Source organism: Psittacula echo, assembly GCF_963264785.1.
Source record: "Psittacula echo genome assembly, chromosome: 2".
Taxonomy (NCBI): domain Eukaryota; kingdom Metazoa; phylum Chordata; class Aves; order Psittaciformes; family Psittacidae; genus Psittacula; species Psittacula echo.
In genome coordinates, this window is record NC_137737.1 from 136438804 (window position 1) to 136460157 (window position 21354).

General features: G+C 39.8%; 1 protein-coding gene across 9 annotated transcripts; it reads left to right on the top strand.

The window, feature by feature from the left end:
- The first annotated feature begins 3004 nt into the window (after positions 1 to 3004).
- LOC308217191 (RING finger protein 151-like) lies at positions 3005 to 19624 on the top strand. 9 transcript variants are annotated; one of them, XR_013956198.1, is made up of 9 exons: positions 3149 to 3288; positions 7863 to 7980; positions 8907 to 9132; positions 10317 to 10456; positions 12500 to 12662; positions 13871 to 13991; positions 14934 to 15176; positions 15766 to 15838; positions 16266 to 19624. XR_013956198.1 is itself a non-coding variant. In XM_080610108.1 (8 exons), the coding sequence occupies exons 4-8, from the start codon at positions 8927 to 8929 to the stop codon at positions 15168 to 15170; spliced, it is 867 nt and encodes a 288-aa protein (XP_080466234.1). In that variant the 5' UTR covers positions 3149 to 3288; positions 3787 to 3988; positions 7863 to 7980; positions 8907 to 8926; the 3' UTR covers positions 15171 to 19624. The 9 variants fall into 9 exon arrangements, 7 of the variants coding, with proteins under 7 accessions (XP_080466236.1, XP_080466238.1, XP_080466234.1 ...); XR_013956197.1 differs by having other exon boundaries at positions 14934 to 15838; XM_080610108.1 differs by adding an exon at positions 3787 to 3988 and having other exon boundaries at positions 14934 to 19624.
- Positions 19625 to 21354: the final 1730 nt, after the last annotated feature.

The window sequence follows — 21354 nt, forward strand, 5'->3', positions numbered from 1 at the left end:
ACTGAGAACTGTATTTGTGCTCATTACTGATTATTTTAATTTACTTGAAAAACATTCTGCATCCACTCTACAAAGTGACAGAAGTCTACCCGAGAAGCAAGATCAAATGTAGTAAAAGCAAAGGTATCAAAATCTACTCTAAACAGACTCATTTAAACAGAGATTTTTCTTGGTGAGCTTGCATGCTATCTTTTAGTAAAAACACTGTACAAACAAATACACTTTTCAGTGCACTGTTCAGTTTACCTCCTTCAATTTAATTTCTTGGTCCATCTCCTTAGTTTCATTCTTGAGACAAACTGTGCTATTTTTTCCTGGTGGTATAAACCTTGGCTTTTTGGATACGTTTCCTAGCACTTGACTTGGAGCTGCTGATCGCCTCATATTTAGTTGTATTGCTCTAGAGGGTGGAGAGGAAGGAAGGAAGCAGATAAAGACAACTGTAGTCAGAATAGGCTTTACATAAAAATGCATCCGTAGATAACAATATAAGCACTATTTTAAAACAAAATAAAAGATAGCATAAAAGATCTTCAAATAATCTTAATTCATAAGTATAGTACAACTTTATATAAAGTAGCATTGTTGCAATGACTTGTTTTAGTACTAGGAGAGATTGACTACAGCAAATTCTGTAGTTGAACATTTCCCTTTTCATTTGAAAAACCAATAATGTGGTTTGCAATAGCAAGAAACGCTCTGGAGATGTGCAACATAGGGCTGCTTAACAAACTTACACCAGGTTATAAAAAGAAGGACAACTTGAAACATAACGGATCATCTAAACACTTAAAATGTAAATTTGAAAAGCCCATTATTAGCACACAATGAACAACAAATTCATGCACAGCAGTCAGGGTGTTCCTGCACTTTTTTGACACTACCCCGCACTCCAGTGGCTTACTAGGGCACAACAACCTTTCTTTCCAAGATTTGCACAGTGGTAGTACTGTCAAGATGTTTTGCAAACAGGCAGACACTAGAGTGAGTACTGCTATCTCCTTCATAACTGAACAATTAGCATATATATGATGCTGTTACTAGACATAAACCACAGCAAAACGGCCTGAACTGTTGTCACTTCCATCGTGGCTGTTATTAAAAAAACAACGAAAGAGGTCTTTGCCTGTGTCAACAGCAGTTCACACAAATGAGGACTACATGACAGCAGTGTTAGCATATGAACTTTAGTTAACCCTGTGCAATAAGGGAGTAGCTTGGTGGTTATAATAGTAGACCTGTAGTATAAGCAACAGATAGTCAATGTGAAAGCTACAAAGTTGTCAAGAACCATTCAGAGGAGCAGACTGCAAGTGCCAGGGCTGATCACAGCCAGCTTCAGATGCTGTACAAATTTGAACAAGTTCTTTATCCTACCCAGTCCTGTAATGCATGGTGACACTTGGGAAATCAACCCAGGTGTCACCCCACAACTCCACGTGAGGACTGCATAGCGTGCCTGAACAGCTACACTAACCCTACCCCCCTAACTTCTAAAGCTTGTCATATCTCTGGTGGAACAGTGGAGTTGTGCAACTCAAAAACTGCATGTATCTATCATTAAAGTGTTTTGGTTTCCAAATCCAGTTGGACTTTGAACTGTCATTTGGTCTTACACCACAAAAACAGACACACTAGGAGATTTGCAAATCAGTAAGAAATTTAAAGCTATGACCCTTGAGAATTCAGTAACTTCACTCCCATTAAATTTAAAAAGAATATTACCAGTATTACCTAACTGCAACTACAAAAAACATTAAGGGTTTGTGGTTTTTAAAACATAATATTGCTTCCAGCCGTACATCACTCTTTGACCTCAAAATATAAGCTTTTAAAAAATAAAAAATACAAAAATAATAATAAATAAAAGGTTTGGGTTTTGTATCTTTACAGTACTATACAGAAAAAAGGCCATTATAGATATGCAACAAATGATTGACACTAGGTCTTTTAGATAGGATCAGAGTAGGTGTAGGAAGGGCAAGGAGTGCCTCCACATTACAACTAGATCAGTTGACAAGCAAATACACCTTTTCCAGACACTGATCTGTTGAATCACCCTGTACTCGGCAGTACCATTAGCTATGGTTGCAGGAAAGCAACTGAAGGTATCATGAGAAAAGTGCTGCTCCTGCCTTTATTAGCAACCTGGCTTGCCTAAATTAAGTGTACCATGAAACCACAGCCTACAATATCTCATGAATGCATCTGCTTTTGCAAGCATTGCATTCGGCAGTATTTTTCTCCTTAAAGACTTCTGAATAGCTGCATCAAAATGAAATACATATACAAATAGCATTTCAAAGTTTTACACACTGGACTCAACACTGCATACACCGAGTCCTGTTAAAGGCAGTTATGCTACCTATCTTGGCGCACATTTAACATATATTTAAGGATGCTCTCTTAGACACTTGAAGAGACATTCCCGGCACAGATTATAAGGCTAGATGGGTTTTTTGTAGGCAACTACGAAGATGCGACACAGGGTTAACTGCAGTTAAACTGCAGACAGCGAGTGCATCGCTTTGAACATCAGTATTAGTGAAAAATCTCTTTAAACTAGTAGTTATAAGGATGTGGAGCAGGGTGCGAAAAGCAAAGCTATTCAAATTGCTATTATCGCCCCAGCGCGCCTCAGCCGACCGGTAACAGCCGGAAAGTGTCAGGAAGGAAAGGTCTCCCTGAGGGCAAACATAGGGACGGGGAGCGCCCAGCCGGCTCTTCAGCCCGCCGCCCCTCCACCCGCTCTCCCACCCTCTGCCGTACCTCAGTCGCGGCCGTACCTCAACCGCCAACCCTACCGGAACTTCAGCACTCAATTGTCCCGCCGCCGGCTCCCGTCAGCCGCTGCCCGCCCCGCGCATGCGCTGTGAGCAACACAGTCCTCCCCTGGCCGGGCGCGAAGATTACTTCAGCTGCGCACTCCCTGCACCTCCCACCGGGAAATGTTATGGTGCGCATGCGCAGGCCTGCCCTGTGGGGTGGTGTTGGGCGTTTGTGCCACACACAGCATGGCGCCGAGGCCGCGTTCTCTGCGGTGGGTCGCGTGGCCGTCAAGCAGGAGCGGCCGCAAAACGAACCCCGATTTTGCGACAGCGAGCGGCTGCCGGGCGCGGCGGTAGCGGCTGCGGGAGGGGTGAGTGTGGAGAGCTGGTGACTGCGGCCGACAGTCGCCCGCGGGTCGGCGTGGTGAGCGGCTGTCCGGGGCGGGTTGCGGGCAGAGGCATTGTGCGAGGACCTTGTCAGGGGTCGTGGTGGCTTTGCCATCCTGTTGAGAAGATGGTGGTAAGTGCACGTTAGTTGTTTGAGTCCCATCAGGCGCGGCCGCTTATCGTTACGTTGCTGCCCCTATGGTTTCCAGGCCAGTTTTGTTCTCTGTGCCCAAGAGCGTTGTCCATTCCCGAGGAGCCTTCCTTCAACCTCTGCACAGTCCTCCTCCCCACGAGAGCCTCTGGGCAGAGCTGTCCTGCCTCCGGTCTTGTCTCTGCGGCAGAGTCCAGCCCTTCAAAACTCGAAAGGGAACTGTGAAGCGTGTATCTTGAATTGCGCTATTTCGAGTAGGTTTTATAGCGGGACGGCAAGCGGAAGCGTTGTGTAAAAATGTTCTTTGTCAAAGTAGCTCCAGTTTCTTAAGTAGTTCTTGAGAGAGGCCTTAAATTAATTTTGTATCTTGTACTGTTTATTATAGACGCCTTTGTTGATTAAGTCAGTTTTTTACATCAGTGTAAGCTGGTATTGCTGTCCGTTCGTTCTTACCCTTCTGGTCCCTTTCTCTTAACACAGATGTTTGTGAGACTTCACAATGTAGCAGCTTGGGGAGCTGTGCTGAGGGAGGAGCTGTCTGGCAGCCTCGGTCACAAATGCAGCTGCTGTCTGTCTTTCAGCCCTGGCTGGAGTCCCTCATCTCCTGTTTTGCCCCACTTCTACAGTCAATAGAGCTTTTTCTGAGCCGTCTACAAGAAAATCTGGCCTAGCAAATCAGTGAGTAGGTGTCTGAGCCAGTTCAGGAAAGAGCCAAATTAAATATTCAAACTGATTCAAGGGAGGAAGTAGAGGGAGGCCAAGAATTGGCAGATAGGTTGGCTTGGGCTGCTGCAGGACAGATGCCAATGTTAAATCTTTTTTCTTTTCTTTCTTTTCTTTTTTTTTTTTTTTCCCAGTTCAGTCTTAAAACAGGCCAGTTACTCAGTGTGATAAATCAAGTGACTGTAGAAATAGCTTGTACTGTCACAGTTGAAGGGGTGAGTCTGCTTCTATGGGCATTAATAGTGGCCTGAAGCGGCTTACATTGACTGTGGCAGAGTGGCACAAGACACCTTAAAACATTGCTTCTCTATAGAAGGATTTAAAGCACAGTGTATTTTTGTGAAGTAGAAGCTCAAGCAATATAATGTTTTAATGTCGCCTCATCCCTGGGCCCTGCAAAGATTGTCTGTTCTTCCAGTCACACATACTTCAGAAAAAGCAGTCTTAGTGTTTCACATCTGTAGTTCTGTCATGATTCAGTCCAGCCCTTCAAACAGTTTGGCTTTGTCTTGTCACAGAGAAAAGAAACAGGTTTTAAAAATCAGAAGCTACTGAAGATGAAAAAATGCAGTCATTAATCCCATCTCAGTGTCCTGCTTTTTACACTGATTAGTGCCAGACATTTAGCAGGCTATGTGATTGTGTTCCTGGGAACTACACCACATATGTATTCTCTCTGTTATTTTATCCAAACAAAATCACTCTTTGAAGGCATAGCTCAAAGCTGTAGGTCCGCATCTGCCTGGAAAACCACATGGGATGAGAGCTACTAAAAACTGGTATCTGTGAAGTCTGGAGGATATTTTTGCTTGTCAAAAAATGTTGGGAGAAATAATATATATGTGAAACAATAGAAATTGAATAGCATGTAGTAGTTCTTGGGCTTTCTGCCTTCCAGATTGGGCACCTTCAAATTCCAGATATCCTCATGGGCAATGTCACTGCTAATGGCCAGGTGATTTGTAAAATTCTGGACTAGAGAAATCAAAGGCTGAGCAAGGTTTGGAAATGTTAGTGGAGTGTGGGAAGGCAGTGATATATAATGCAGTTTACAGGTGCAAACAAAAAAGGAGTATGACAACTGGTGAATTGTAATGGAAATAGAAGAGGAGGTTTTGAGGCAAAGTCGAGAAGAGGGAAGTTTCTGGGGAAGAACAGAAGTTCAGAGTAAAGTGATCTGCACTGGTACAGCACATGCCATTCATTTGGTGCTCTCCCTCTGCTTATCTGTTGACTAAAGTGCATCTCTTTAAGTTAGCAGAAGGTAAAATATCTCTGGTTTTCAGGCCAGGAAATTTGTACTTGAAGAGATCTGGAACAGTGACAGCTGTTGTCATGGGTCTCAGACTCAAAGCCACAAGGATTCTGGCATTGTGTGGGATGGTGCTGCTCCAACACCAGTCTTGAAAGCATGCTGAAGTTCTTCTCTTTAGAACCTCCTTTGATTGTAATTTTTGCCTTAGAGTTCTCATCCACTCTCCATTTGAACTCCAGTTTTGGTTGGGGCTTTATATACGTATTTGTTGTGCTTTATTTTTTGTCAGGAACAAAGGTGGTTTTCCCCCACTTATAAAAATACTCTTTCTTGCATTCTGATAGACTTCAAACGTGATAAAATATGCCAAAGAGTGTCTTGAAGACTTAGTGCTTAGGTATCAGCAATATATGTGCAAAATGTAGCTTACAGTAGAACAGAAATACTGGGACAGCAAAAATACAGTTTTGTTGACATATTATATACCCCTATGAAAGTTTTCTAAAAGCTGAATCTTCTGGGATCCTTTAAGTCAAATCAAAGCTTTAGGCTTACAGTTCAAGTTATAGAATGTGTATATAATGTTTAACAGTCCTCCAGCATAAACATACTATATGTTTCAATGCTTTCATCAGTATTAGGAACTAGTATTTGACTTCATGTTCTGCTACTGATAATGAATGTTGGTTTCCACTTTTTAAGCTTTCCAGTGTGGTCTTTGCTGTCCTTACAGTCCCAGCTTTGTGCAAACACAGTGCTTGTTTTGTTCATGCAAAACTAGCAAAGTCCTGAATTTCCTGTCTTTGCAGAACTGTAAAAACTTATAAAGAAACAACAGTATTAAAAAGAATTGTTTTCTTGAGCAGACTGCTTTAAATCATAGAATGTCCTCGCTGTGACCGAAGGAATAGCATATCCTAGACACCTGTAAATTTAGTTTACCTGTAGTGCTGTAGCCACAGAAGCACAGAGCTAGATGCAGTCTGTGAAATCTGCCTGGGACCTTGTCAGGAGTCACGTGGATTGCTTTCCCTGCTGCTGTGGCAGTGCTGTCGCTAGGTCAGTGAACTAGTACATGTCCCAGCTAATCTAAATCTGGCTGAAGAATGTCTGCAAGCCCTGGCATCGGCTGTGCGATAAACATGCCAGGAGAAAACTAAACAATATGTAAACCGTGTAGCAGGTAATATGTTTTGTGTTTTGGTACTCAACAGAATGATCACACACTAGCCCTAGAACATGCACACTTTATTAAACAAGTACAATAAAGCAAACAGGCACGCTAAGCCTAGTCAGGTATATAGCTATATATGTAGTAAACAAGCACAATAAAGAGAGTAAGATAGATATAGATATATATATATATGTATAACACAGAGGAAAATTAGCGGTGCATCAAATCATTAGAGAGAATAGTGATTAAGAAGAAATACATCACCAGTTACCACCTAATCGTCATCATCCAGGCCACACTTCAAGCTGGGAAGCCCTGTTGCAGCTGATGCCAGGAGTCCCGGGTAACTTGGAAAATTCCACCCATAGGTGAGGCTTCATATTCGGCTACAGGAGGGTCCTGCTTTTATACCCTTAGAAACACAGCTGGCTTTATGCCAGACCTGTAATTGGTTACTGGTGTGGCCATGCAGTTTCTCATGATCTCACCGTTGGCTATGCCAAGAATGGGGCCAGGCGCCCCAGTGTGGCCAAATGTGAAGGTCATGGAACAGCTGCACACTTATGTTTTCCTACTTCTTTCCAACAAATAGTCATAATGAATATAAATATATATATACTTTATGGAATACACTTTGTCAAAAACATACTTTGATATGGCTCTCACAGTTATTATTGAGGATCAAGTCTCAGTTAGGTTCTCATCCATTACACATTCCACAATTGCAGAACATTTCATGATGAGGAATTGCAAAGTTTTTTTCTCCCTTCAGAGCAAAATTTGTCATTAGTCCTTAGAGATCCTTATGGTTGTTACACACTTCTAATTCAGATTGAGATTCTCTTTGAATGTCACATTGCAATTGTTAGATATCAACTGCAGGGATTTAAGTGATGACGTCCTTTTTGGATTTTTTTGTTGAAAGTGAACAATCTTAATTCTGCTGCACATTGGAGCAGTGTCATTTGTCAATACAATGAACTTGACTGTGATACTTCTGTTTCAAAAATGAACTGCATAACACACACAGATAAAACTAGGTTAGATAAGAAACTTTCATCTTTCTAAGGAGTATAGTTTTACTATATTTTGGTTGCTACTTTCCAATAATATTGAATTATGTTGTCTTACAAACAAAACTGTAAGGCTTCAAAATTAAATGGCAGCAAATGCTCAGTTTTGTCATAAGTATCTGCATCATTAATAACTGAAAGAGAGACTGATTATTGTTTTTCTCCCCCCAGTCTAGTCAGATCTCTTGTCTTGTATTTTTTACAGTGGCTTGTTTTGGAAAGCTTTGTTTTAGTGGGCTGTCAGGACAGCGTCTATTCAGCAGCTGGCTGGTTGGACACAGGGCTTGGTAACTTAGGAAACAGTACTGAGCCTTTCTCATTTTTCTCATAGGCATAATAAAGCAGTGAAGAGGAACTGGGGGAAGGAAGTATTACATGTCTTACTGATCAGAAAACTGTTTCTGAAGTATTTGGACAAACTACATATATATGTAGTAAAATCTGAAAAGGTAGGATATCTTCCTTTTCTGTTTTATTCAGAAAACCTCATAACTAATAAAAACCTCTCTCACAAGTCTCAGTGGGGTTACAAAAGTAATTTTATATGTGAAGCCTAAAACATACTCTTCTACGTGACTTCCTTGGGATCTTACTGAACTCTAGGCTTTTCATGATAGGATTCTGATGAATGCAGGTTGCTGGTTAGTTGTTTACAAAGCTTTCAAATCCATTTAAAGGCTACTCAGTTTTATAAAATAGACCATGTGAGAGAAGACAGTAGCTCTTCATGATTTGAGAGTAAGCTGCAGTTTTGGCTTCTCTTTCTTCCTGAATATTAAGTATTTCTCTAGGCATGTGGGGATTTCATGCTGTTCTCTCTGGAATAGAAGGCTACAATGAGCAGAGAATCTTAGCCTTTTCAGTATGAAAGCAACATGTTAAGTGACGTGCAGTCCATAAATACGAATTCTGCTAGCTGGAAGTGTCCAGCTATTGTCTGTAAGAATACTTTTTTGTAAGTTGGTTAGGCATGATACAGAAGGCTTTAAAATGGAAAGCAAACATCTGCATTTCAGCTTCTACAATGTTTCCGCTTCAGGTAGAATTCAGGTAAGTAGAAAATCCATGTTTCACAGTGGCTGCTAGAACTGTGTTCTGTAACAGAGTTCTGAACAAGGATGGCTCAACTGCCTGCTAAAGTCTTTGCTTTCAGAATGCAGAGAGATGGGGATTCTGACATCCAGCAGTACAATCCTCAAATTCTTATTTAAATCTTAAAGTCTCTGAAGTATGTAAGTGTTTGCATTCTCACCATGAAGTTCTTTATTCACATTAAGTTCTCAGTGTTTCCAGGGTTGCTTTCAGGCCTTTTTGTGGATCTGGCCATACAGATTCAGGACAAAGACTGCTTTATTCCTCTGTGTTGTTTCAATAGGTTGGAAGAGTGTGGAGAGCATGGGTTACGATATTGAGCGTTTCGTTGGCTACGTCAATGAAGGGCTATTATGCTCCATCTGCCGCGATGTGTTAGAAGATCCATTACAGGCTCCTTGTGAACATGCTTTCTGTACTGCTTGTATACATGGATGGCTTGTTCATCACAGTAACTGCCCTGAAGACAGACAGATGATTGATGTGTCTTTGCTACGGCCTCTCTACAGGTATACAGTAATATTGCTGTATGTTGAAATCACATGAATTCAGGATTTCTCAGTTCTGCTTGCACAGCTTTATCTCTTGTCGTTTACTGTCACTTATATTGTCCTTATCGAATTTGCATGTGGCAGAAACTGATCACTTGCATGAAAGCATTACCATTTTCTGTTTATTATAACTAACTTTCAAGGTATTAAGATTTCAAACACTTAATTTGTTCTCCACTTTTTTATATCTTTAATCCTGCTTCTAGACATCTCTCTGGATATTATTCTGAATATCTTCTACAGCACCAAAGCATTCAAATATATTTTTGGAGAAATCAGGCAAAGCAACTGTTGACAACAGTCACTAAACACTGTATATCTTTTGTTTTTCTTCTCAGCCTTACCTAGATACTGTAGTTGGGTTTATAATGAATAATTTCTGTAGATATAAATCCAACTTCTCGCCTTTAAATCCTTTTTTTAAAATGTCTTTATCCATAAGAATATCTGTCTTGAGCCACCGTGTCATGTAAAGCAGACTGATTTCACAAGTGTCTTCCATAACTGGTCAGGCAGTTGGGCTAGATGATCATTGTAGGTCCTTTCCAAGTGAACTATGCTGTTCCCAGCACACAGAGTTTCATCAGTAGACACCGCTTGCCATTTAACCCATGCATTGTCTAATCTGCTCAGATTAACAATTACGTTGTGTTTAAAACCTTCGGCCACAGATGATAAATTTACTCCATTTGTACTCTCAGTACTTTTGTCACTAATGAGATTTTCTGTCTGGAAAGTTGACATACAGTGTAGACAGAACCCTTGAATTTAGTTTACAGATTGTTTGCTATGTACTCACTGTAGTCAGTTTGGTTTGGCATGTTTAGAAACAGAAAACTTAAATGATGACTGAGTAGCCCTTTTGATTGTTATTGGTAACATCTGCTGAGCAGTGAAAGGTCATAGTTAGAAAATCATTAAAATAAAGATTTCATTTGCACATTTAATTTTGGAGACTGACTTTTCCATTTACATTGTTTCTTTTAAGCCTGTTCTTTTGCGATATGGAAAAAAAACCAACTGATTATTCACAGTTTTTCCTAATGGAGATTAGAATTTTGCTTTCTTTCCCCAAAGTTGAAAATACAAACTTTTCAGTAATGTTCACAGATATTAGAACTTTTTTTTTTTTTTTAATGTAGATACATGAGAAATGATTTAAACCGTCTTCAGCTACATTGCAAAAACAGGGAGTATGGCTGTCAAATGGTTTGTTCTCTGGAGTCTATAGACAGGCATGAAAGGGAGTGTGAGTACAGTCAAATACCTTGCTCCAATGCTGGTGAGTAACATTTAAATAAATTGAATCCTTTATATTCAGAAAACATGTTTTTGTCATCTTTCTGTCAACAGAATGGCAGTAATGGCCATTATTTCCAAACAGAAATTCAAAGCTCTGGCATAATCTGCTCTTTACAGCAGTGGTTTGGGACAAAACTGTTACTGATTTATGGCAAGCATGATGGTTAGCAACAGTTTCTTAGCCAAGAGCTGACCAAAATGAATGAGTGTGATGGACTTCAAATTTATGAAGATATAGTAGTGCATTTGCTTTCTTTCTGTTTTTCAATGAGTTTGTCTTTCAATTTTGACTGCTTGTTCTGATGTCTGAATGAAGGTAACAGCACCTACAGAATGCTTACAGATCACAATTTACTTATAAAGCATTTGGTTGCCTGGTGCATGTGCAGCTGCTCACTGTCTCCTGATTTTAACAGAAACCTATTGTGGAAATAAGAATTGGTTTAAGCTAAATTCTGTCTAGAATTGTTGAGATCATGATAAGGTTTTTATTTAAAACAGTCTATACCTCTCGAGGAAGAAACATACTGCTAAAAAGGATCATAGTGTTAAAATTTTATTCAAAATGTCATATATTTCTAGGCGAAGTTAATATCTAATTCCTGATGCTAAGGGAATAGCTAAGTCTGTTGTTGTAATTAATTAGAAGAAAAGGGTGCTAGAATTGCTCCACTGAAAGTTATAATTTCTGGCAGCAGTGACTCCTGCAGACACTTCAGATTCACCTGGTTTACCTTCTACAGAAACAGTAGCATTTATAGAGTTCCCACACCTTATCTCTGGTGTCTGGTGTTCAGGGCATGAGAGCTTTTGCATCTCTTGAACTCTTACTCTAGAATACAGTGGACTATGTTTTGAGTACTTCAATTACAAATCATTTATCAGTAAAGCTCCTCTAGAGGGCTGTCATTTGTAGTTTTCTGGGGGATTTTGTTGACAAGTTTCACTGGTTCAGTTTTCTTACGTGGATTTTACCTTAAAATTAAATGCAAGTGTATATTACAGTGGACAGTCCTCTAAACATTAAGACTGCAAACTTCAAATTTAGAGTGTTACATGCAGCAATAATTTATATAGTGTTCATTTTCAGTTCTCTACATTTTATTTTTAATCCCTACAGGTCTGTAAAGTTTTTATCCTAGAATTTCTGTGGAAACTTTCCTATTTTTGAATTAGTTATTAAACGTTCATAAATAAATGTTGTTGTTTATTTATGTGGTCTGGTATGTTATACACAAGACCAAACAATTGTGAGGAAAACCAGGTTACATCCCTCTTACCCACGTGTCTCTGACTAGGTCTTTGAACTTTTTTCCTAAATTTGATATGGTAAGGGTTTTTTTTTTTTAACTCATGGGCATTCTTCAATTCTAGTCAGCGCAGTCTGGTGAAGCACAAGCCAGCCAATGTCTTAGCTTGGCATCAGCACTGTCAGTACTAAATTTGCTTTAATGCCAGACAAGCAGTAGAGGACTTTAAAAAAACAGGATCATAGAATGATTTGAGTTGGGAAGGGCCTTAAGATCATCAAGTTCCACTCCCCTGCCATGGGCAAAGATGACTCACACTAGACCATGTTGCCCGAGGCTCTGTCCAGCCTGGCCTTGAACACTGCCAGGGATGGAGCATTTACAGCTTCTTCGGGCAACTTGTTCCAGTTTCTCACCACCCTCACAATAAAGAACTTCTTCCTTGTATCAGCCTGAACTTCCCCTGTTTAAATTTAAACTCACTGCCCTTTGTCCTATCACTACAGTCCCTGATAGAGTCTGTCTCCAGCATCCTTGTCGGGCCTACTATCAGTTTTCCAGTGTTTTCAGCTAATGAAGAAATATCTTATTAAGACTTTTAAAGAGTGTTTTATTACTAGTTGTGTTTGTTATAACCATCATATTCACATTCTAAAGAAATTACTTTTTTCATTGCTTTAACAGAGTGACAGTTGTTTAGCTCAGCACATTGCAGCCTGCTTGTGCTTTTGTTAGTTGTTAACAACTGGCTTGTTTTACTGTTCCCTGTTCAGGCTGTACAGTTCAAGTTGAACGACGTAACTTAGATGGTCACCTGGCAGTGTGTGAATATCGGAGCCGTGAATGCCCCAATGGCTGTGGTTACACCATTCTCAGTGTGGAGGACACACAGCATAATTGTGTGGCAGAGCTAAGAACTGAGCTAGAACTACTTCGGTACAAATCTTCTCTTCCTTTAATGTTTGTGTTAGCTTGGGCTTAAAATCACTGCCTAAAGCATGTCAAATACTAATGCTGGATTCTGGTATGCATTACGTAGTCTATTAATTGCTTGATACTTATGGGCCAGCATATTGTTATGGGTCAGCATAGACTTGAAATTCTTACTGTTTTGATTATTTTGCTGTTACTTTGGTTTTGTCCAAGTTATTATAAATCCCAAAATGTCATTGCTTGCAGTTGAATAAAGCTGTGAGCTGACTATATACAATTACAAAATACCTAAGAAAGCTGGACTGAAGTTGGCAATTTCATTTTTCCATTAGACTGTTACAGACCCAAAGTCACATTAGTTAATAATTACATTTAGTTTATATTTGTACAGATCCAGAAGATAAAATACTATAATTATTTTGGCAGGTACAGACTGATAGATTAAACCTCTGAGGATCTAATTTTCAATTTTTATTAAAACACTGGCAGATTAATAACAAGTTAGTGAATATGACTCTTCTTACCAGCATCCTTACAGATGTGTCTGTAGCTTTCCCTTTCCATAATATTCCAGTTTGACTTGGTTTTTTTTCCCATGCTCCTTCCCATTTCTATCTTTCAATTCGCTGTCTAAGTCTTGTGCTCATGAGCATTGCTGCGAAGTCAGGCTCAGATCTGATTTAAAAGCATTGAGACACAAGGGATTCTGCTGCCTGGTTTCTGAACTGAAAAGGTTAATGTAGTAACAGTTAGATTTTGGGCTGTAAAGCTGTGTGAATGATTAGTTTATAACAGTTTACTTCATATTATTGTTTAATGTCCACCATAAAAGTAACAAGATATTTAACAATACTATAGTATTCAGACTTTTTATCTTGACTGCATGTGTTTAGTAATATTAAGCAAGCAGATACTCTTGGTAAAAGGCAGTAAATAATTTAAAATCAGAAATACATATTCATGACATCATAGAATTACTTCAGGAATATGATACAGTTGTCCCCTATGCAGACTGTGTGAATGGTCACATAGTGCCCCCTTGCTAGTTTTATTGCAATTACTAAGCGGTACTGTCATGCCTCTGGAGGTGTGTCCTGCAGAATGTGATGGGAATCACATTGGGTTGTTTGGCTTCCAGAAGTCTTTCTGGAATTTGAAAATCATTGTTTTCCATGCCTATGGCACTTAACAAGGCGAAATAAACTTTTTAGGTCAGAAATGATCTGCAGAGTGGAGGAGGCAAAGCATGAAATGGAGTCAAGGTTAGATTCACAGAGGAGGCATATGGTCCAAAAAGAGAGTATTCTGCAAAATGAAATTGAAGAGCTGAAGGTAAATAGGATCGTTTTATTTTCTGTTTTCCCCTTCTCCTAACAGTCTCTTATTCTGTAAATGTAGTCTCATACAGATGAGAATTACATTTAGTATGGGAAGCAAAACAGCTGTTAGCACAATGCTTTGCAGGCTAATCTTGTCTGAGGAGAAGTAGACTGAGTGCTCTATTTGTGTGATTTATCTACTTCAGATTCATTTGGAGCTAACCTGGGTACCCCTGTACAAGGACTGCATTGTTCTGTACATAAGATGTTGGCAAATCAGACTGAAACTCATTTTCAGTGTATAAACACGTGTGTCTACATCACAAATCAGATGTAATTAAATATCCAGCTCCTTTATTAGTGCTATGTAAAGTGACTTAATCCAGGGCTGACACGGAGCCCTGCTGCAGACAGTGGCATTTACACTCTGGTTCAGCTGTAATTAGAAGGTCGGAAAGTTGCACTGTAAACTTAATCAAGTAATGAGCAAGGCCATCTTACCTTTTCATTCATCCAGTTCTTATTTTATCACAAAGTAATGACTTTCTAAAGCCCAAAGCAAGCACTTTATAGTTTACATTTTTATTTTTATTGGCTGTAATGTTAAATCCTTGAAGAATATACCTGAACATAACCAAACCCTTACTTCGGTCAGGGTCTTGAAATAGAAAATGTAAGCAGCAGCTGGGTAAATCCACTGTGTCTTATTACGTTTTATAAGAAACCTTTTGCACTTTCAGGAAAACTGTTTTGGAATCTTTGAAATGAGATTATCTGGGAGGGTGAATGCCGGATTGTGTCTCAAGTTGTTTACATTTATTATGCCATCAAAAAGTTATTTCAGTGTTGCTTATTCTTTATAATCCCTCACTGTACATGCTTGGCCAATTCAACTTCATACCACCATCAGTAGAAAAGAGTTTGTTTCTTGCAGTAAATCCGAGTTGCATTTCAGAGTCAGATGTCACGAATGATGTCAGATGTTCGCTCCCTGATGGCTGCAGAGAGGCAGCACCGTCAGGAGCTGGAGCAGGCAGAGCTGGAAAAACGGGAATTAATGGAGCTGCTGAGGGGGCTGCAGAAGGACTGTCGGTTAACCACTGCAGAAGGAAGCAGGAAGCCGACAAACTTCCGCCCTCTGACACGTCTAGAAAGCGTGAAACGAAAACCTAGGGAAGTTACAGTTATCTAAACAGAAGTAAGCTCAAAAAGCACTTTCTTCTATTTTCCGTGCCCATCCAGCTAACTTTTCTACTTTGGAAGAATGACTGGTAAACTTTACTTGGTATCTTTTAAGATCTGTATTACTATATTTTCTCTTGGGGCATATAAACAAATGCAAGAATTTTCTCTTACGGAACATTGGGCATTAAAGCCAGTAGTTGACAAATACATTTTTATCTAATGTTTTTATAAAAAGGGAGAAAGAGACTTGATTTGTCATCTCTTCAGTGTGTCATTTACAGGAGTCTTTCAAGCCTTTGAAAGTCAAAGATAAATAAAAGTTGTTACCTTCCCGGTCCATTGTAGTTTGCCTAAGTAGTTTATGCTTATGCTTGAAACGGAAAGAAAATGTGATCATCAGTAATGACATTTGGGATGTCCTTCATTTTGGGAGAAGTCAGTAACAGAATTAATCAGTAATAGAAATTAATAGATCTTTGTTTATAGTCTGTAGAAGGTCTATTTCAAAGGTGGAAAGAAAGCACTTTAAATTGTAATTCTCCTGCTATGTAATAGCTTCAGGTGAGGTTGACTTTTACTTTAGAGCTTCTCTAATTTCCCAGGCTGATACACACTGAAGAGACTAATACCAAAGCCTGAAGTAATAGAGTCACCCAGAACCTTTTAAATACTTGTGTAAGTAACGTGGAGTTTGTGGGAGGGGGTCTGCATTTGATTTAAAAATTTGAAGTTTTTATATGTTCAAGTATCAACTATTTCTACAGGGTCCTTAAAGCTGAAGACCAGCCTATTTGGTACTCAATATCTTTAAAGCCTATATAAATAGGAGTATCCTTAATTTTCTTCTAGCAGGTTTAAGGCTACTTGAACATTAGTGTCCACAACAGACAAACATTTGTACAGTCACTTGGACTTCAGGTGTCTTTATTAGTACTCAAGTTTGCAGTTGTGTAAGACCCATGAATACTGAATCACAGAGGCATTTATCTGTACGGACTGCATGAGAAATCTGTATAGTTCGTTGACTTTTCTCTAAACTTCTCACCCAACCTGTTCACATGGGTTTCAGTGGTATAACTAAGCCATAGTCTGTCCGTTGCAGCTCTCCAGTGGAGTCACCAGGGAAGAACCTGGCTGCTGTTTACCAAATGTGTGAAATCAGCTTTGAACTTTCAGGGTAATGCGTGCAAGTGCAGCAATCTGAATAAGCTAATTTTATGTTTTAGAAAGCAAATAGATGACTGTGCATGCCTTGCTGTCACTCAGAGCAATGCTTTTATGGCTAACGGCATAACCAAGGAGAGAGGGAACAGTCTTCTGTAGCACATAACACTACATTATGAAGACTTGAAGTCACAGCTGTCTGATTTCAGGCATCAATAAATCCTTCTAACTTGCTGTTTCTTTAGTACCACTGAAGCAGATGTGCACATGTTCAGATCTTGTGCATTTAAAAACTGACGGAAATAACTTTCTGTAAATGTTTTGGGTTTCTTTTTCTGAAAGGGAACATTCATAGCAAGAGTTATGTCCAAATATTTACTTGTTTTCAGGCCTTATATTGTAGATGAAATTACATTCATTGCCAGTATTTAGATCACTATAGCAGTCTCACTAACTCGTGACATGGCACATCTCTTAAGCAACCATATTAACAATCTGAACCAGTAAAATAGCTGTAATTTGGGAAGACTTGCATTCATGCTAAACATTCAGTGGTCAATTCATTCACATCAGTGTGGATATTAAAGCTGTAGGTAGAAAGTAAGAATGTGTTTATTACCTTGTGTTCTAAATAAGGTAGCTGTTGGTGTCTGTTGTCTGTGTGGCTGTCTTTCAGCATTTACTCTAATTTCGAAGCTTCTTGGCAACATCAGATTCCATGCTGTTAGAATCAATCAGTGCTTTTTTGCTGTAACTGTGTGGTTCTATCATGTGAATTTATCTCCTTTGCTTAAGGTAAAAGAAGAAAAATACTTCAAAATCCTGTAAAATTCAGATGAACTGGAGGGCAGTAACCCCATCTTTCTGTTCTGACCACATGAAAAAAGCAAGTTATTAGCTCTGTGCTTTCTCCATAACTAGATCTCTGCATTTGTCTGCTTTAGGAGTTTCACCGACTTCTTTCACTAAATACCTCTTAGTACAGGAAATAGGGTTTATTTAATATTTACTCATCATTTGGTGTGCTGTCTGTCCCCTACATGACAGATGAAACTGCATGAGAAAACGCAGCCTAGGTGGTAAGGAAGGACTTTAATCTGCACAGTCTGTTTAGCTTCCAGCTGCCAGTTCTGAATTACAGTGTTCAAATGTGGCAACACTTTGGACCCACCTGCTGCTGGAATGACCCATCAGCTTGGGTTTCCTTTAGCACCAAAGAAGCACTTGCAGAGATATGTTAAATAGTCATGCTAGTAGTTGATAGCATCAGATCCCTTCACTTACTTTAAGCTTAATCCCATTTCTTTGTGTTGATAACTGTTCTGCACTTAAGACTTTCCTCTGCTGATGGACTACACACGGGGTGGAATATGCTGAAGTGTGGTCATCATTTTACCTGTCTTATAATTACCTAGGCTGAAATTAAATAGCCCATTATGTTAATATTTTCTCTACTTTAAGCTTTCCCAGTCTCATGTATTACACAGCTCTTCACAGCAGCTGGCAGAAGCAAGGGGTTTTTTTTCTTTCAAATAGTCTGTTAATCCTTTTTATTAAAATGGTTAGACATTAGGAATAAATTCTTCACTGTGAGGGTGGTGAGGCATTGGCACAGGGTTATAGGAGAGACATTGCTGAAAGTGCATTACAGGAGGGCTGCGGCACTGAGTTACTGGTGGCAGTATTCTCATGATAAATCACGGAGAGAGAGCAGACTGTGGAGCCGGGAGAGTGGAGGGAAAGTACATGTGCTCCAACTGTCTTCCCGGAGTCCGAAAGCAGTGATGTGGCTGCCTGTGCCTATGCCACCAGGTATCTCACCAGGGCAGACTGCTAGCCTGTGACATTTTAATTAACCTAGCATTAGAATTAAAAGGAGAGTAAATCTTTATCCCCAGGTAAGTGGGTACAAACTATCACAGTACCAAACCTGGGAGCTTCACAAACAAAACTCATAGAGCATGCTGTTAAATAAAGTATGTGAGACTACAGGGTATTACAAGGAGGATTGGTTGAGGGAACTGGGGTTGTTTAGCCTGGAGAAGGCTCAGGGGGGACCTTATCATTCTCTACAACTACCTGAAAGGAGGTTATAGTAAGGAGGTGGCTGGTCTCTTCTCAAAAGTAACAAGAAGTAACCCCAGCCTTGGGGTAACGGTTGGACTTAAATGATCTTAAAGGTCTTTTCCTACTTAGTTGGTTATGATTAAACTGGGTGAGAAAGAATGCACTGAGGATGCATTTAAACAGTATTTTAAAGAAAGGGGTTAAGTTTATGTTTGAAAGGAAATCAACACTTACATCATCATTCTGAGGAGCCAAGAGGACAGTTACAAATACAGGTAAACTATTTCCCTTCAACTGACTTCTCCCCTGGAGAGGTCAAATTACAGACAAAATATAGTTTCCTCTGTTTCTTTCAGCATTAAAGCTGTGTTCTCTGTTCTGCTGTGCTCCTCCCAAGCAAAAACTTGTCGGTGGTCTTGGCCAGCACAGCTGCTGGGATTACTTGAGCTGGAGTGAGAACAGTGATTCTGGGGAGGCTTAGCTGAGTTTCAACAAAAGGCCTGGAACTGAGAACCGCACACTGGGAGGGCCAAGGAAGAATTTTGCTGACCTCCCAGTTGGGGTGGCAACTTTGTACTTAGTATGATTCTAGTACTACATCAACAGTCTCCTATGAGAGAAACTCATTTAAGTAGCACGCAAGAGTTTGTTGGGTTTTCTTGTCAGCACACAAAGGAATGGAATTACACATACAAAATACCTAATAAAGTATTTCTAACTGGACAGAAGTGGTTTTATATCAAATGCTGTTAGTGTTTTTAAGAAGTCTGATCGATCCCATGTGGCAAACAGTTCCTAAGATGTACAGAATTGGTAGCCTTGCAAGTTAACTGTTCCACGTGTTGTCCTCTTGGACATTTCTGGCATGGTGCTTTTCTACAGCCATTTCACTTAGGAGTAGGGGGTGGCATTCAAAAAGAGCAGTATGAGCCTTGCCTTTCTCCATGCTGCTTGTCAGGTGAAGGATGGTCAGTCAGGGAGATTTTACCACATAGATAGATGCCTTTATAAAGACCTACAATTCTATGCAACTTTTTATTAACAGGTAAACACTGAACTGTCTTCCAGCGTTATGGTTCACTGCCAGTCTATGTACATTTTCTACCTTTATATACACAAGAAGGATAAAACGGTGCTTAACAGATCTTAATCTCTAGTCTGTATGAGACACAGTAACACTCTTTGTATCACTTTGAAGTACACTTTGTATAAAAGTTGAACTAATAAAGGGTCTACACCATGATTACTGCGGTTTGGTTCACTTCTTTCTGCTGCACAAGTTTCAGTATTCTTTATCAAGTGAAGCAGCACAATTCAGGTATGCTGGCTGCACAGCACAGGGTCAGTGCACTGGAATGGACAAGGTTATGTTTTGCCAAGAGAGGCAGTATATAGCAATAAACAAGGCCCTGTCCCTTTTCAAGGACTTCTTTCCTGCCTCACAGGTGGGAGTTCTGCATGGGATGAGCAGCAGCTTTGAAGGTGAAGAGCTAACCCAAAGTTGAAAACTCCAGGACTACACAAGTGTGACACTCCAGTTCTGCACAAACAGAGGAGGAAACACTGACAAGAAGGGGAAAATTAATTCTCTCAACTGAAGGGATCTTGTTCTCAGTGTAGGTTTTTCACAGCCACTACAGACACATCACATGTAGGATATGAACATGTAGGAAAACAAGTTGTTCACAAGGTGTGATCTAGGGATGCATCTGCTTAAACATGAACTATCAGCACAGAGCACTGCAGAGCATTTGCTGTGTGCGGTGTTCTGCATTAACTGCCTTGAGCATATTCTCCTGCCTGAGGGTAGGAGTTACTCCATGGGTTAAAAAAGGCTGAAAGCTTGCACAGCACAGCTATAGCGTGCAGATAACCTGGTACCTGCTTACACCTGTCCATCCATCGACACACTTCCAGTGTTCTGGGGCTCCAGTCAGGACACAAAACTTGAACATTTCTTTTTGGGCAGAGTATAAAAAGCAAAATTTAATACTTAAAGTGTTAATCACTCATGGTAGGAATTCAGTTTAAAAGAGCAAACCAAGTACCTCTAAGTTTTAAACAAACAGCATTATTTCAAGTTGAATTTATCCAAGAAAGGAACCACTTTGCATTGAAGGGTCACAGATCTAAATTCATTTAAAAAACCCAAAACAAAACATGATACGTGTATACTTCAAGTTTAGCTAAATTTACAGAGCTTGCATACATCAAACAATTCAACCAACCCTTTTATTTCCTCCTAGACTGAAAATGACTGGTGGACATGCTATGTGTTTTGAACGTTCAAGAACCAAGACTGAGTATTTACATATTTATTCCATGCTTGGCACTTTTCATTCCAAATCCTCTGACAGAAAACAAGTGATCGGTGTCCCTGTGAACTTCCAACACAGGGAAGGCTCAAGAAAAATAAAACTACCTTAAACACATGGTGTAAAGGAGCTGCTCAGCTTTGAAAATAGCTGTGCAGCACTCCTTAAAAAAACAGCATCAATACCTGTAACGCAGTGAGAGCTCCACCCATTGTAGTCATTGCAATTGCATTATTAGTAACGTTACAGCTTCCTGTTATTTCACCATTCAGTAAATTGGCTGGCTGGCAATACAGATCTTTGTTGTGTTATTTGAAATCTTCGCAAACTGACAGAACCCCGCTGAACTGCACCCAGCCAGTGGACAGGGGTTTGTGTCAATTGACTTTGTACCAACCAATCACCTCTCAAACAGTGGGATGCCGTCCCAGTCTCCTCACAGCGAAAGGACACATAATAGGGGCCTTCTGTGGGTCAGATAAACCCCACTTCATTTAGCTGTGCAGCATACGGCTAAAATGGATTTGAAGTACTATCAAATTCTAGAAACGCTTAAAACTGGGTAGTAAAATTCACAAGTCTGAGCAGACAAGCTGCCCAATGTAAGCTTACACAGAACAAGAACATTACAACTGGGCCTTACTT

Bases quoted from the DNA above. Each gene is read 5' to 3' on its own strand.
- LOC308217191 (XM_080610110.1), top strand. From the start codon at position 8,927: ATGGGTTACGATATTGAGCGTTTCGTTGGCTACGTCAATGAAGGGCTA. The intron at 9,133-10,316 runs GTATACAGTAAT...TTTTTAATGTAG, and splicing joins TTGCTACGGCCTCTCTACAG to ATACATGAGAAATGATTTAA. The intron at 13,992-14,933 runs GTAAATAGGATC...GTTGCATTTCAG, and splicing joins ATGAAATTGAAGAGCTGAAG to AGTCAGATGTCACGAATGAT.